At 40.1% G+C, this 15,124-nt stretch overlaps 1 protein-coding gene across 4 annotated transcripts in view; it reads right to left on the bottom strand.

Annotated features, from left to right (window-relative positions):
* Positions 1–622: 622 nt before the first annotated feature.
* SLC24A2 (solute carrier family 24 member 2) overlaps positions 623–15,124 on the bottom strand; it is a 271,443-nt gene continuing 256,941 nt past the window's right edge. For all 4 annotated transcript variants that reach the window (XM_015117622.3, XM_077966014.1, XM_015117621.3 and 1 more), the window contains 3 exons: positions 13,363–13,452; positions 5,978–6,144; positions 623–1,239 (listed from right to left, as the gene is read on the bottom strand). In XM_015117622.3, coding sequence (XP_014973108.2) covers positions 990–1,239; positions 5,978–6,144; positions 13,363–13,452 — 507 coding nt within the window. In that variant the 3' untranslated portion in view covers positions 623–989. The remainder of the gene's footprint in view (positions 1,240–5,977; positions 6,145–13,362; positions 13,453–15,124) is intronic.

Genomic DNA, 15,124 nt, shown 5'->3' with positions numbered 1-15,124 from the left:
TGCTGTCCTAGAAAAAGCACTAATTTGGTTTGTAGTCATATTTTCTACTTGCATGCTGGGACAATATAAGAACAAAACAAAACAAAAAGCCCAACCCTGGTTACCTCCCTGCTTCCCCAAACCAATGTCCACCCAGCCTAGGTTTTTAACCTCTGTCTGTCCTAAGTACCCTGACTTTCTTGGTCAGGGTACTCAGTTGGAGGTGGGCAGATGGTCTCCCTGTTTGGCTTGTGGGAATGTTTTGGAAGGCTCAATTCAGGGCCCTACAGACCTTCTCCACTAAGCCCTCCTCCCTGCAAACTATTTCCCTGAACCATCTACCTTACTAGGCAGGATCCCAGTAAGTCCAAGGCAGGCTGAAGGTCACAGCAATGCTACCTTTGTCTACTGGTTCCATTAGTTCTCCTCTTGCACTTAAGAGGTAAAGTCCAGACTGCAGGTTGATGCCCCTCTTCAAATAAGTACTATAAATATACTAGAGCTATCCCTGAAAAAGATGCATTTGTACTTTTATATATATATGATTATATATATATATATAAAATTTTTCTTTCTATTTATTTACAGGTATGTACTAATCTATAGGTATGGAAGGAGAGGTATAGTACAGGAACAGGCAGGATTTGTGTGTTCATGTGCGTATATTTATAATATGTATATTTATAGGTGTATATATATAGCCTCTGTCGTTGTTTGCATCGAATGTACCTCCGACCAGCGAGGAGTACCTGTCAGTGGTGAATAGGGAGAAGCCCCATATTGACGGTTCTCTTTGTCTCTTACATGAAGTCATTTGAGTAGGCAAGGTGGAAGCAGCCTGTGAAGTGAATGGGTCCAGTGTGAATCCATCTCTCCTCAAATCCATCAAGGAGGGACACTTGGTACCCAGGGCTGTGTGCCAGCTGCCTCTTCTCAAGAGGTCAAGGAGCCCAGAGCCCAGAGTGGGGAGGGATCATTCACGCTGCTGGTGCAAGATATGGCTTTTCCTACTAGATGGAGACAGGGCATGTAAGAATTCTGTCTTCCAGGAGAACGCTCACCACCAGGAACACAAAGTAGAGGCCAAACATGATGAAGCCCAGGATTTTGTTCATTCGCCACTTGCAGAGGGCAATGGAGAGGATGACGAAGAGCAGCATGATGAAGAGAAGGACGATGGCACAGAAGAGGCCATTGCTGCTGACAGCCACTGGCTGGAATCTGTGAATGACCGTGTACAGGAGCCAGGGCAGTGGGAGCCTGTGCAGGAGGGAAGCAGGGCAGAGGGGAGTGGGAAGACAAGGGGGGAGTAGTCAGACACGCTGAAGAAGGCAAACAACCTACTACTTTCTTAGGAACTCTAATCTGTGTGTCTTGTTAGGTTCACTATGACTCGGGCACGGTTGGCCCAGGAAACCACATAAGGAAATAAGACTTTAAAAACCTTTATGTTCTGACTGAATTCAGAGCAGGGAGAACAGTTAGACAACATCAAAGACATGACTGCTGTCGGTGATTTCTGCATTTGTGAATTTGATTGGAAATTATTTTGTTTCCTTCCTAGTTGAGATTAAAATGTTGCTTTCAGTCCTAAAAAGGTGAATTGCAGGATTTGCACAGGGTGAAGGGAGCAGGCAGGTGCAAAAAAGGTAGAGAAATGAGTGGTGAAAATGAGGAAAAAATTAAAAAATGGAGACAAAGAATAGCAATGACTTAAATAATCTAAAGGCAAGTGAAATTAAATGACGGTGGTGGGGGCCATGATACAATATCATAGTCTGAAGTTTATTCTGGGAAAGATGTTGACAATTGTTTGATGAAAAATTGGTCTTTTTGAAAGATTTAAGGAAGGCAGTATCTTACATTTGTGATGTGTTTTTTTTTTAAAAAAAAACTTTATTATATATTTTTATACCTGTTTTCTCCCTTGTCATTCAGCTTTTAAAATCTGAGGATCTCTTGTGTTTCCTATCTAGAGCGGTGATTCTGAAAGCCCTCAGGAGAGCTAGTTTCCACTACACCACAAGTGTTGACTAGGACTCTGAGAAAGGAAGATGCTGGGAGTGCAGGGCTCAGGGGACATGGGCATTTCCAAGTGGCTGGTGTTAGGCGTCTGGCTCTACCCATCAGCCTAAAGACAGCATCGTGGCTAAGGAGATACCTGCTTGGCTGGCTGAGCTTTCTGAATGACAAAAGCTAAGGGAGGTTCAGTTTTGGCCTAGTCTCAGGGTGTGGAAGAGGAGATACTCTTTTGAAACATTACGTTCTCCAAAGGAAGACAGAAATAATGAGGGTGAAAGGGGCAGTGAGTTTATAGATCTGCCTCCTATGCTGGAGAAGAGGGAATTGGAAGGCAGAGCCCATGCATTGTGGATCTTTGAAATTCCAGGCCTGGCACATGCAGTCCCTAACTGGGTGCATATATTAACCTGGGCCAAGCTGAAGTGATCAATGTTACTGCCTTGTGGGGATCAGTACAGGCACTTTATCCACTAGAGCCTGGCCAGGAGGGGCTTCCTTCTGTGAACTTGTCGGGGAGGGGTTCCCAGCCTGGGAACAAGGGGTAATTCCAGTTCTTGGAGGGGGCAGCCTTGGCATCCTGGGGTCAGCAGTGAAAAGTCAGAAAAGGGAAGGGGAGGGCCTGAGAGTGGCGGTGATGCCAAACTGAGAGCCGTTGACAGGGACTTGGTCTGGGAAACTCTTCTTCCATCTCGTGAAGAAAAGACCAAAACCAATTTTATTCTTATTACACACACACACACACACACACACACACACACACACACACACACAACACACACACACACACACGCTTCTAGTGAAGTTGAGTTTAATAGCACTACAAATGGCTTGCAAAAACCTTTCGGGGGAAAATGACACTTTTCATGCCTTTGGGTCTACCAATTCTTTTTTTTTGTTTTGTTTTTTTGTTTTTTTTTGAGATGGAGTCTCGCTCTGTCACCCAAGCTGCAGTGCAGTGGCGTGATCCTGGCTCACTGCAAGCTCCGCCTCCTGGGTTCATGCCATTCTCCTGCCCCAGCCTCCCGAGTAGCTGGGACTACAGGCGCCCGCCACCGCACCCGGCTCATTTTTTGTATTTTTAGTAGAGACGGGGTTTCACCGTGGTCTCGATCTCCTGACCTTGTGATCCGCCCGCCTCGGTCTCCCAAAGTGCTGGGATTACAGGCGTGAGCCACCGCGCCCGGCCTGGTCTACCAATTCTATTGTCAGGAATTAAGTATAAAAATAACTGAAAATGCAGATTAAATTTTACTCAGAAAATGATCATTTCAGTGTTATTTTGAATAATAAAAAACTGAGTATCTCTAATAACCTCTAATAACAGGGAACTAGTTAAATAGCAAATAAGTAAATGTAATGTTATATAGCTGTTTAAAAATCACAAGCTTAGAACGCTACAGGAAAACAGCCATAATACAATTGTAAGCTAAAAATGAAAGATGCATACATACACACAAATAGCAATGTAATTTCAATCATGTGAAATACACAAGAATTTCAAAAGGGTGGTGAGTTATTGATCTTTAAGCTTTATTTTTCTTTTCTTTTTTCTTTTCTTTTTTTTTTCTGAGACGGAGTCTTGCTCTGTCACCCAGGCTGGAGTGCAGTGGCGCGATCTCAGCTCACTGCAACCTCCGCCTCCTGGGTTCAAGCGATTCTCCTGCCTCAGCTTCCTGAGTAGTTGGGACTGCAGGCGCACGCTGCCATGCCTAGGTAAGTTTTGTATTTTCGGTAGAGATGGGGTTTCACCATGTTGGCCGGGATGGTCTCAGTCTCTTGACCTTGTGATCCGCCCGCCTCGGCCTCCCAAAGTGCTGGGATTACAGGTGTGAGCCACTGCACCCTGGACCTTTATTTTTATTTTCTATATCTGTGAGTATATGTTAATTTCAGAAGCATAAAGAAAAGGCTGGCAAAGCTATGAAGAAACTTTTACACTTAATATATTGCTAATGACATCACTCAATATATTGTCAAAAATGTTGTAAGCTGGTGTAATTTCTTGGGAAAGAACTTTTTGGAAAAGAAATATACAAAATACATCAATAGCCATTAAGATGTTCAAAATATTTAGTTCATTAATACTGCTTAAAGGAATTTATCCTAACAAAACAATTGAAAGAGGTTTTTCTTCATAAAGATGTTCATCAAAACTCCCATAGCAGAAAAATTTTAAAAATCCTATAAAAGAAAAGGAAAAAGCCACTGAAAAACAAGAGGGAAAATTTGAAGCCACAAAATGTTAGTTATGAGCCATGAAGAGTCTTAGAAAAATGGTTATGAATTACTAATTTATTCATAGATGCCTCTTTATGCCAGGCATATATTGCTTTAAAATGGAAAAAGAAAAGCCTTCCAAGCAGATAAAACTGAATATTTTACTAAGAAAACTTTGTGAAATACATGGAAGAAAACAAACAAAAAAGAAGTGTTGTTTCTGAGTGATAGAATTAGGAGTGACTTTTCTTTAAACTTCCATTTGTGTGTTTATATAATTTAAGAATAATGAACAACAAGCATTTTGTAATTCTTCATAATATACTATAGAACATTACTATTATTATTTTTTTTTTTACAAGAGATTGATCAAGAACACTACTATGAATATTTGGACCACAGAATTGAGAAACACTATTTAGGCATTCATTCATTCACCCATCCATCCATCCATCCATCCATTCCACAAACATGTGTCAAACAACTACCAGTGACAGCAATGCAGTAAGCTCTGAGGAGTTCCTGCTCTTGGGGATGCACAGTCTAGTAGGCAGATATACCAGGACAAAGAGTAAGACGTACAGAGAGTTTATAGGGACAAGAGCCTCTAAGTCGGGCCCAGGAGAATCAGAAATCAGGATTTAAGTTGTCACTGAAAGGATAAGTCAGAGTTTTCCAGTCAGACAAGCATGGAGAGCTCTTCAGTGGGGGCTCACGTGTGATTGAGACAGTGGACACTCACAGCAGTTTTATGCAGAGAGTGCTACAATTGATAGCACAGACTCTTTGTTCAAATCCTAGCTACTGCATTTAATAGTTGTGTGAACTCTGGGCCTTTCAGTATTTTTACCTGAATAATAGGGGTGATAATACATACTTCATAGGATTATTGTGTGGCTTAAATGGAGAAAAATGTACACACAGTGCACATGGTAGACACTGTAGGAAAAACAATATGGTAATGAAAAGGTGCAAGACAGAACAATATTTAAGATATTCAATGAGAAAGTAGGTGCTTTCAGTAAGGTTCCAGACTCAAGTGTTAGGAGCCCAGTACTCCAGGGAACGTAAGGATAATGTCTTATATCTTATTTTCTCAGGGTACTGATGTTCGAGTTTGTCAGACTACTTTTACTTTTGACAAGTTAAATAAAATGGTAGAGATCACAGCACCCCAAACCCCAATCCGATTCACTTTAGTGATTATTCATATTGAGCGCTCACGTTTGTTTCATTGTAAGAACAGATCTCACCTTCTGGCTTTAGAAAACCTAGAATATCTTCACCAGTGCAGATAAAGAAATGGTAATGCCAAGATTCTCAGTATTTTCCAAGGAAGGATACAAGATATGTATGGTGGGCCTATATTTGTCCCAATCTACATTAAAATCCAAATCTCACCTTAGGCTGGTGGGGACTTGAATTAAAATTAGAATGTGAACATTCTTATCATGAAGCTATCACATGATATCTCAGTTCCACTTGAATGTTGTTATATAAGTGAAATTCTCCCAAAATATTTCCTAAAATATCCATTCTGTATGTAGGTATGTGTTTCTGCTTGTCTAGGGATGACTTATTTTTCATTAAGTTCTCAGAAATGAGAAATAGAATTGGGGAAATGAAACGGTATTCTCAGTCTTTACTCGGTATTGGTTAGTCGTAGGCTCAGAGATCCTGGTCATGTCTCTGCAGCTTCTAAGAAGACAAAGACACTGGTGGAGCTGGTGTGCACCTTTGTAGAACTATCTCTACTCACCCTACAGTGATGTCAAAAATGTTGCTTCCAACAGAGCTGGACACAGCCATGTCCCCTAACCCCTTCCGGGCCACTATGACACTGGTGATAAGATCAGGGATGGAGGTCCCAGCAGCCAAGATGGTCAGGCCCATAATCTCTTCACTGATGCCGATTGTCTCTCCAACCTAAATGTCAGGACAGGAATACACATCTCAGTGTTTGAAGTTACAAAATCATAAAAACCACAAAAATTTCAATGCAACCTCCTTTTAATGCATTTCCATACTGTGCTATGCGAAGTGCTGAGATGATAAAGATGAATAAGCCACAATCATTGCTAATAGAGTTTATATTTTTAGGAAATTCAGACCCAAGGCATCAGGAATGTTCACATGAGAAACAGATAATCTCCGATAAAGAGCTCTAGAGGGCTAGAGTGCAGCGTTTATATGGTGCTTTCTAAGACTGAGTCTCCAGGGAAGCTCCAGGATTAGAGGTAGAAAAGTCAATTGGCCATGGAATCTAGGGGCAGTGGCACAAAGTCCTGTGGCAGATTTGCCCTTCAACTTACTACCAAAACCAAGGACTGACACCCAAGGTCTCAATTTTCCTTTAGCATCTCCTAGTGTCTATAACCCATTCTTAAACACTTCAAGATTCTATCATTTCCACTGGAAACTCGATGCTGGGTGTTTTGGGTTTTGGTAACACACAGCAAAGCAGCTGTGGAGAAGCAAAAGCCAGAAAATCAGAGGACCTGGATCCAAGATCTGGCTCTGGTATGTGTTAATTTCTTGACATTTTGCTTACTGTACCAATTGTACAGTGTCTTTGATCCTCACTTTGCCATCTATAAACTCGGGATAATAATACCTACTTTAGCAGGTACTTGTGAGGACTAAATGATAATTTGTGAAAGACTCTTTGTAAATAGTACATTATTATTGAAAAGCAAGGGGAGGGTGGTTATTAACTTTTTTTTTTTTTTTTTTTTGGTCTTTGTCTTTGCCTTTTAAGACTGATGAGTTCTATTTTGAAAGGTTGGTCTAGTCTCAGGTGGAAGCTCCTCCATTCTCTTGAGCAATTTGTCTCCTTGGGACTTTCTAGAAAAACTTTCTATTTTTATTTTTAGAGATGGGTTCTTGCTCTGTTGCCCAGGCTGGAGTGAAGTGGCACAGCCATAGCTCACTGCAGCTTCAACCTCCTGGGCTCAAGCGATCTTCCAACTTTAGCCTCCAGAGTAGCTGGGACCACATGTGAGCACTGCCACACCTGGCTAATATTTTTTAGAGATGGGTCTTACTATGTTGCCCAGGCTGGTCTTGAACTCCTGGCCTCGAGATCCTCCTGCCTTGGCCTCCCAAAGTGTTGGGATTACAGGTGTGAGCCACTGTGCCTGGCCTCTTGGGACTTTTAAAACCTATACATGTTTTGCTGGTGTTGGTGAACTGTGGCTCTGAAAACTTTCAAGATAATGCTTTCCATCTGGTTTCCGATAGGTTATCTGATGATGTCCAGCATTTTTTGAAAAAATTTAAAGGGCCAAAATAGCACATAAGGATAAAGGCTTTTTGGAAATAGAATACACTCATTTCTTAATCCTTTTTTAAAAATTCTTATTTTTATAAGAAATAGCGTGGTTCCTACTAGCTTAAAAGCATATTTTTATGTTGATGGTCATGCCTGCTCCAGAGCCTGATGAGCTGAACTAGCTTACCTTGTCCTTATGGAACACACAATCACTGCTCCCCATTAGTAAGTTCCATATATGCAGGATCCTCACCTTGGTCACTGTGATCTCCCTAATTGACAGAATATACAGAGCCTGGTACATGGCAGATTCTTAGTACCAATTTGCTGAGTAAGCAAATCAATTTGCATACATAGGTGATTTCACCAGCATATTTTTCTGCTGATTCTCCTAGAAAAAGTTCAATAAGAGTTTCGCACAGGAGTGCCCTATTTGAGCAAAAAGTTGTCAATTGTTTGTTAGATTTGGAGTGAAGCATTGTCAAAGACTGAGAAGATGACTAAACAATTGTCACTGTTGGCAAGTTCCAATCTATTTAGAACATTCTTAATAATTCTTGGAGGGAATTCTAAAGTAGCGACTGTTTCAAAAATTATTTGCTGGCGCAATGGCATGCACTGTAGTCGCAGCTACTTGGGGGTTGAGGCACAAGGATCTCTTGAGCCTGGACATTCGAGACCAGACTGGGCAACACAGCAAGACCTTGTCCCCAAAATATAAACAAAATAATTCCTATTTGGAGTTTGAACATTACTATATAAAGGAAAACATAGGAATTGAAGAAGAGAAAGATGGTGGTGTGGTTAAGAGCACTGGCTTGGGAGATGACAGTGCTGGGTGCAAATCCTAGCCTCCACTCCTAGTGCAAGGTAGACAACTTCCCTGAGTCTCGGTTTTTCCCATCTGTAAAATGAAGAAAATATCCACTCAGAATTGTTGATGACTATATGTGATGATGCAAATGAAGCATATAGCACAGTGTCAGGCATAAAGTAAATGTTAAAAAAAAAAAACCTATACTTAATTTTAATTTTTTTCTTTTGTTGAGACGGAGTCTCTCTCTGTCATCCAGGCTGGAGTTCAGTGGTGTGATCTTGGCTCACTGAAACCTCTGCCTCCCGGGTTCAAGTGATTCTCCTGCCTCAGCCTCCCAAGTAGCTGGGATTACAGGCGTCTACCACCACGCCTGGCTAATTTTTGCATTTTTAGTAGAGATGGAGTTTCACCATGTTGGCCAGGCTGGTCTTGAACTCCTGACCTCAGGTAATCCGCATGCCTTGGCCTCCCAAAGTGCTGGGATTGCAGGTGTGAGCCACTGCACCTGGCCAAAAAACTAGATTTTATAACTCGGGCATTACTCCTTTCCCTCTCCAATTTATTAGACTATCAGGTGTCTGGTAGCAGGAACAGAAATGGGCTTACTGGGGCCAATTCACATCATGGAAAACTTCATGAGAATTTTCATTAGACATCAAACCCCTGGTGAATCTATGTGGCTCTAGAAATCCTTTCGTGGAAGGAGAACTAGTCTTCATGAGCTTGTTTTGAGTACATTTCACTCAAGTTAACTTTTGTCAAATCAGTAAAGATGATGGGTACATGGACGGGACAGTACTCTGAAAAATCAGGGAGCACCAGAGAGGCTTAGAGCTTTCAATAGAAAGAATATCAGCAGTCTTTTGGGGAAATTCTTTCATTTTCTTAAAAAAAAAAAGCCAATCATGAGGCCCATGCTGCTCCCAGTATTCCGTAATGCAGTTCTGTGCCTTGGTTTAAGGAGGATCTGAAAGAATGCTAATTGGCTAAATGAGACAAAAGGTCTTATTTTACTCTTAAAATTAACTTCTAATATTAGATGCAGGATTGACTTTAACCACAGATTTTCATCACCCATTAAATTCATTAAAGTGCAAAAACAATAAGCAACAAGAATAACAAAAACAAAAAGGCAAAAAAAAAAAAAAAAAAAACCCCACAAAAAAACCCAAAAAAAGCCAAGGGCAAATTGCGTTAAAGCGTTGTAGGTGAAGGACGTTTATTTTTTGCCAAACAGTAGCCAAATTATCAAATAGCATTTATGATAAAAGTGTTGATAACAAAAGAGTTGAACACTAAATGGTATAACTGCTATGGATTTTATAGTTCAGAAGTACAAACAACAGAGTTAGAGCTAGACTTCTTGGAACAGAATCTATTTTGTTCAGCTGTCTGGGTGTTTTGAAAGATGTATTTCTATAGGAAAAAAGAGAAACTTCTCTTCCATCATTGAAAAGTAAGGCTTCCGTTTATGCCTTTCATTCACCTTGGCTTTTTAAAATTATTCTTTCAGGCATTGAATTTGTGTTCCTTTTCTTTGAAAGAATAAAAAGAAAACAAGACTGGAATTAAGGTAATCATTAAAAAGAAAAAGATGGAACCCTGAATAATGATGTTTTATAAAATGGCAAAAAAGAAATATCTGGGAAACAACATATCGCAGCAAGTTAGGAAAACACCATTTTTTCTTTATTAGTATATGAAGAAATAAAAGATGATTATTAAGAAAAACTATTATATGTTATAAATGGCAAACAGTCCTTTCAGCCTGGACATCTGGAGGCTGAAAAGCAGCCCACCTTCTGCTGTGATTTCTGCCAGGTGTTGGTAGTAAATGTCTCTCAATGAGTATAGAAAATAATGACTCCAAGGCACAGAGAACTTGCTCAGGAAGCCAATGATTTTTTGGAAATATCCAGGAAGAGTAATCTGAAGTCAAATGTCAGTAAAATAACTGTGATATGAATAATATAAAATAACTTGTAGAAATAAGACAGTGTATCAGCCAGCGTTTTCTGTGGATCTTGCTAGTAACATGTATTCTTTTTTTTTTTTTTTTTGAGGCAGAGTCTTGCCCTGTTGCCCAGGCTGGAGTGCAGTGGCGGGATCTCGTCTCACTGCAAGCTCCGCCTCCTGGGTTCATGCTATTCTCCTGCCTCAGCCTCCTGAGTAGCTGGGACTACAGGCGTCCACCACTACGCCGGGCTAATTTTTTGTGTTTTTAGTAGAGACAGGGTTTCACCGTGTTAGCCAGGATGGTCTCTATCTCCGGACCTCGTGATCCGCCCTCCTCGGCCTCCCAAAGTGCAGGGATTACAGGCGTGAGCCACCGCGCCCGGCAGTAACATGTATTCTTTTGAAAACCAAGGTATGCTTTACATAGAGGAAAACTCATTCTCCTTTTTAAAAAGTGTACAGTTCTGCAAGTTTTTTGTTTTCTTTTACTTTTTTTTTTTTTTTAAAGACAGGGTCTCGCTCTGCCACTCATGCTGGAGTACAGTGGTGTGATCTTGGCTCATTGCAGCCTTCACCTCCTGGGCTCAAATGATCCTCCCCACTCAACCTCCTGAGTAGCTGGGACTACAGGCATGTGCTACCATGGCCGGCTAATTTTTTGTATTTTTGTAAAGACAGGGTTTTGCCATGTTGCCCAGGCTGATCTTGAACTCCTGGGGTCAAGGGATCTGCCTGCCTCAGCATCCCAAAGTGCTGGGACTACAGGCAGGAGCCACTGCAAGCAGCCTGCAAGTTTTTACACATATATGCAGCCATGTTTCTCCACATCCTTATCAACACATGCCACTTTTTTTTAATAGCCAACCTAGTGGTTGTGAAGTGATATCTTGTGATTAGTTTTTACAAGTTTATTGAGACATAATTTACGTACCATAAAACTTAGCCATTTTAAAGTGTATAATTCAATGGTTTTTAATATATTCAGAGTTGTGCAGGCTTCATAATTTAGGTTTAGAACTTATTAATCATCCCCAAAAGAAACCCATACCCACTGGCAGTCACTCCGCATTTCCCCCCAACCTCCCCAATCCTAGGCAACTATTAATATTAACCTATTATATGTCTCTATAGATTTGCCTGTTCTGTGCACTTCATATAAATGAAATCATATGACATGTGTCCTTTTATGACTGGCTTTTTTTCACTTAGCATAATATTTTATAGTTTCATGTTGTAGCATGTATTGGTACTTTATTTCTTTTTACTGTGTAATATTCCATTGTATGGATATACTGTATTTTGCTTATCCATTCATCAGTTGATGGATATTTGGGTTGTTTTCACTTTTTGGTAATTATGAATAATGCTACTTTGAACATTTGTGTACAAGTGTTTGTGGACGTATGTTTTCATTTCTCTTAAGTCTATTCCTAGGAGTGGAATTGCTAGATCATATGGTAACTCTATATTTAATGTTTTGTGGAACTGCCAAACTATTTCCCAAAGTGGATGCACTGTTTTACATTCCTACCAGCAGTATGTAAGGATTCGAATTTCTATACATCCTCATCAACACTTGTTAAGTTCTGTCTTTTTTATTATACCCATCCTAGTGGGTGTAAAGTGGTATCTTGTTATGGTTTTGATTTACACTTCTTTAATCAATAATGATGTTGAGCATATTTTCTTGTGCTTTTTAGGCATCTGCGTATCTTTTTCGGTGAAATATCTGTTCAGATCTTTAAAATTAGGATACTTGAAGATGCTTGCCTTCCTATTACAGAGCTTTAAGCTTATATCTTGGATACAAGTGCTTTATCAGATATATATGATTTGCAAATATTTTCTTCCAGCCTGTGGTTTTTCTTTTCCTTTTTAATGGTGTTTCCTGAAGAGCAAAAGTTTTAATTTTGATGAAATCTAATCAATGTTCTTGCTTTCGTGGATCATGCTTTGGTATTGTATCCAAGAACTCTTTGCCTGGCTTATGGTCATACAGATTTTTTTTTCTGTCCTCTAGAAGTTTGATAGCTTTACCTCTTATACTTAAAACTATGATCCACTTTCAGTTAAATTTTATGTAAAATATGAGGTAAGGATCTAAGTTTATTTATTTTGCCATATGGAAATCCAATTATTCCAGCACCATTTGTTGAAAAATCTATTCACGTATGTTCTCAGTGTATATTTCCTTATTTCAAATGGCTATATTTTATTTATGTTTCAAAGTATAATAATTTTAGGATTATATTAAACAAAGGATACAAGTGGGAAGTTTGGGATTTATGTAGTTTATAAGAGAGGTTAAAAGTATGATTTTTGGAGTTGCAGAGTCCTGCGTTAAAATCTTAGTTCTACCTATGTGATTTTGGGTAATCTTACCAGCTTTAAGCTTAACTTCTTTATCTGTGAACTGTGGATCATAATAGTACCTCCTTCATAGGCTTTGAACCTATGTATAGGGTTACTGTCAAGATTATAAAGACAAAGGGATGTGAATTGCTGGGTGTGTAGTACATACTCAATTATCAATGGTTACCACTATTATCTTTGAAAATGTGAAACCCTTGACTCTTACTCTTCATTCATGCTTTTCAATAACGAATACTGAGAGTGTATTCTTGTGATAGACATGACTTGTATTGAGTTAAAAATACATAATCATTTATGTAAAGTAAACCTCAAGGAAGAGGCTATTTTGTCTCCAGATGCTTTCCTAGAGCCAGTTTTGAAAGGCTGGTGAGAATGTGAGGTGAGTGGCTGCTCAAGATAAAGTAAGTACTACTGAAGCAGGCACAATCTTGACATTGCTCCCAGGTCTGGGTTGTCCTGGTGTCCGTCAGGCTGCAGAAGTAAGACGTAGTTAGACTTGCCTGCCTCCACATGGCTGTCCAGAGGCTATGCTGATTCATTTCCAGGCTACGGCCAGGAGACTAGGGAAAGTTAAGTGGATAAATTCCTCTAGTCCTGGAATGCTGACTTGTCGGTGTCACACCCAATACTGTTGTGGCAGTTGCAGAAAGCAAGCACAATGATTAAACACTTGACAATCAGGACTGGAGAAAAACCAGGCAGATGAATGTCACTATCAAAATCTTACCTGGTGGGCCCACCAGACCATCAAGTAAGAGAATACTGCAATCCAGGTAATGGAGCCAAAGAACGTGATGGGAAAAAACTTCCTTGATGACTGAAAGACAACCAGGAAGAGTTCAGAATATTAGTGTTATCCGTTGAGACTGATCTGGAAATCCAAAGCTAAGGCCACCATTGTAGCTATTTCTCTAGCATTTCCTGCATCTTAGTAGGATTGGCGATCAAAAGGCCCTACTCATTCCTGATCAAGCTGGGACAGTAAGATTCTTCCTTGGAAATGCGAAATTGATAGGAACTGAATGATCACAGTGCTGGTTCCTGAGATGGAAGTCTTGGAGAGAATGTCTGTTAGTTCCTGCTATTAGATGTTTAGATTCCCTCTGCTCTTGCCCTTTCTAAGGCCTGGATTTTTGGCCGTTCCTCAATATTAACACCATATTCTCCCTCCTCCTTTTTCTTTCTTTTGCTCCAATGTTTGTCAGAATCAGTTTCTATTGCTTGCAAACCATGAATCCTAACAATCCATATGCCAGGAAACCTATGGGATTAATTCCATTGAACAAGAAATGGGAAGGATCAGCAGGTTTAAAAATAGATAGACTCATCTTACAGTCCCACCAATTATCAAGAAAGCCACACAGAAGAAGCCACCACCACAGCTTTTATAGATTCTAGATGACGGCCATTCTCCAGGACACTGGAACCACACATGGACCAGAGTAGACAGAGGCAGAAATGCTCAATTGTACTGATTTCCACTGAGATGGCAGATCAGACATTGCTCTCAAGAATGTTTTCTCTCCTGTTCACCACCCCAAAATACATTATGTTCAATTCTGCTTCTAGAAGTAGACTTTATGCTATCCCAGGCATAAAGTGTGAGCACTTTTAAAGTTTCCTAGAAATAGCCAGAAAAATCAGACACTTGAAATGCACTGTTTCTTACCCAGCCCCACTACAGAGAAATCCAGGCTTGCACTGTAGTGGTGTTCTTTTGATGTCCTTTGTTGAAAAATTGGGGTCCTTTAAAAACACACTCAGACAGCACAATGCTGTCAGAGAGCCTCTCGCCTATTATTGCCAAACACTTTTTATTTCAAAGCTTTCCACGTTGAGAAACAATCCCACTTTATGCTTTGATAATGCCATCCAATTTTATCTAGAGAAATGAATTTTAAAGTTGACTTGTATGAAAGCAATCTCAATTGTTTGAAGGGCTGACCTTGGGCACTCATATAGAACACATTCTGTCATGGCTTTTGAGAGCTCCATTAAAAGGAAAAGATAAACTCATACATGGTAATCTTTTGAATATCAATAATGATGAACACAGTCTCTATTGCTCCAAACCAGGCTTACGTTTTCTTTACTAATTTCAAGTTTTTAATATATATTTTTTGTTATCATTTGCATGGTTCTTTTAAATTTTACCCCATCCATTTCTTTAAATGACTGCTGTTTTGTGGGGCCATTTGTTAGCTGGGATGGTTGGAAGACCAAGCAGGTTTGATTAAATCGGGGAAGGGCATCAGGCCACAGTGAGTAGCCAAAACGTTATCCTCAAATGCTTTTCCCTGCCCCCTTTTAGAAGAAAAATATTTTGGACAAGGACTCAGACCCCTCCTGGGGACCTAAGCACTTTAATGGGTAATGGGGAAAAAAAAGTAATTTTTTTAAAAGTGGAGTTGGAGACCCTCACTTCCCCCCCCCCCCCAGACAGTTTTACCATCACCCAGGCTGGAGTGCAGTGGCATGATTTTGGCCTA

The sequence above is a fragment of the Macaca mulatta genome, chromosome 15, assembly GCF_049350105.2.
Source record: "Macaca mulatta isolate MMU2019108-1 chromosome 15, T2T-MMU8v2.0, whole genome shotgun sequence".
Classification (NCBI taxonomy): domain Eukaryota; kingdom Metazoa; phylum Chordata; class Mammalia; order Primates; family Cercopithecidae; genus Macaca; species Macaca mulatta.
Note: the sequence above shows the minus strand (reverse complement) of the source record. Positions and strands in the feature narration are given on the sequence as shown.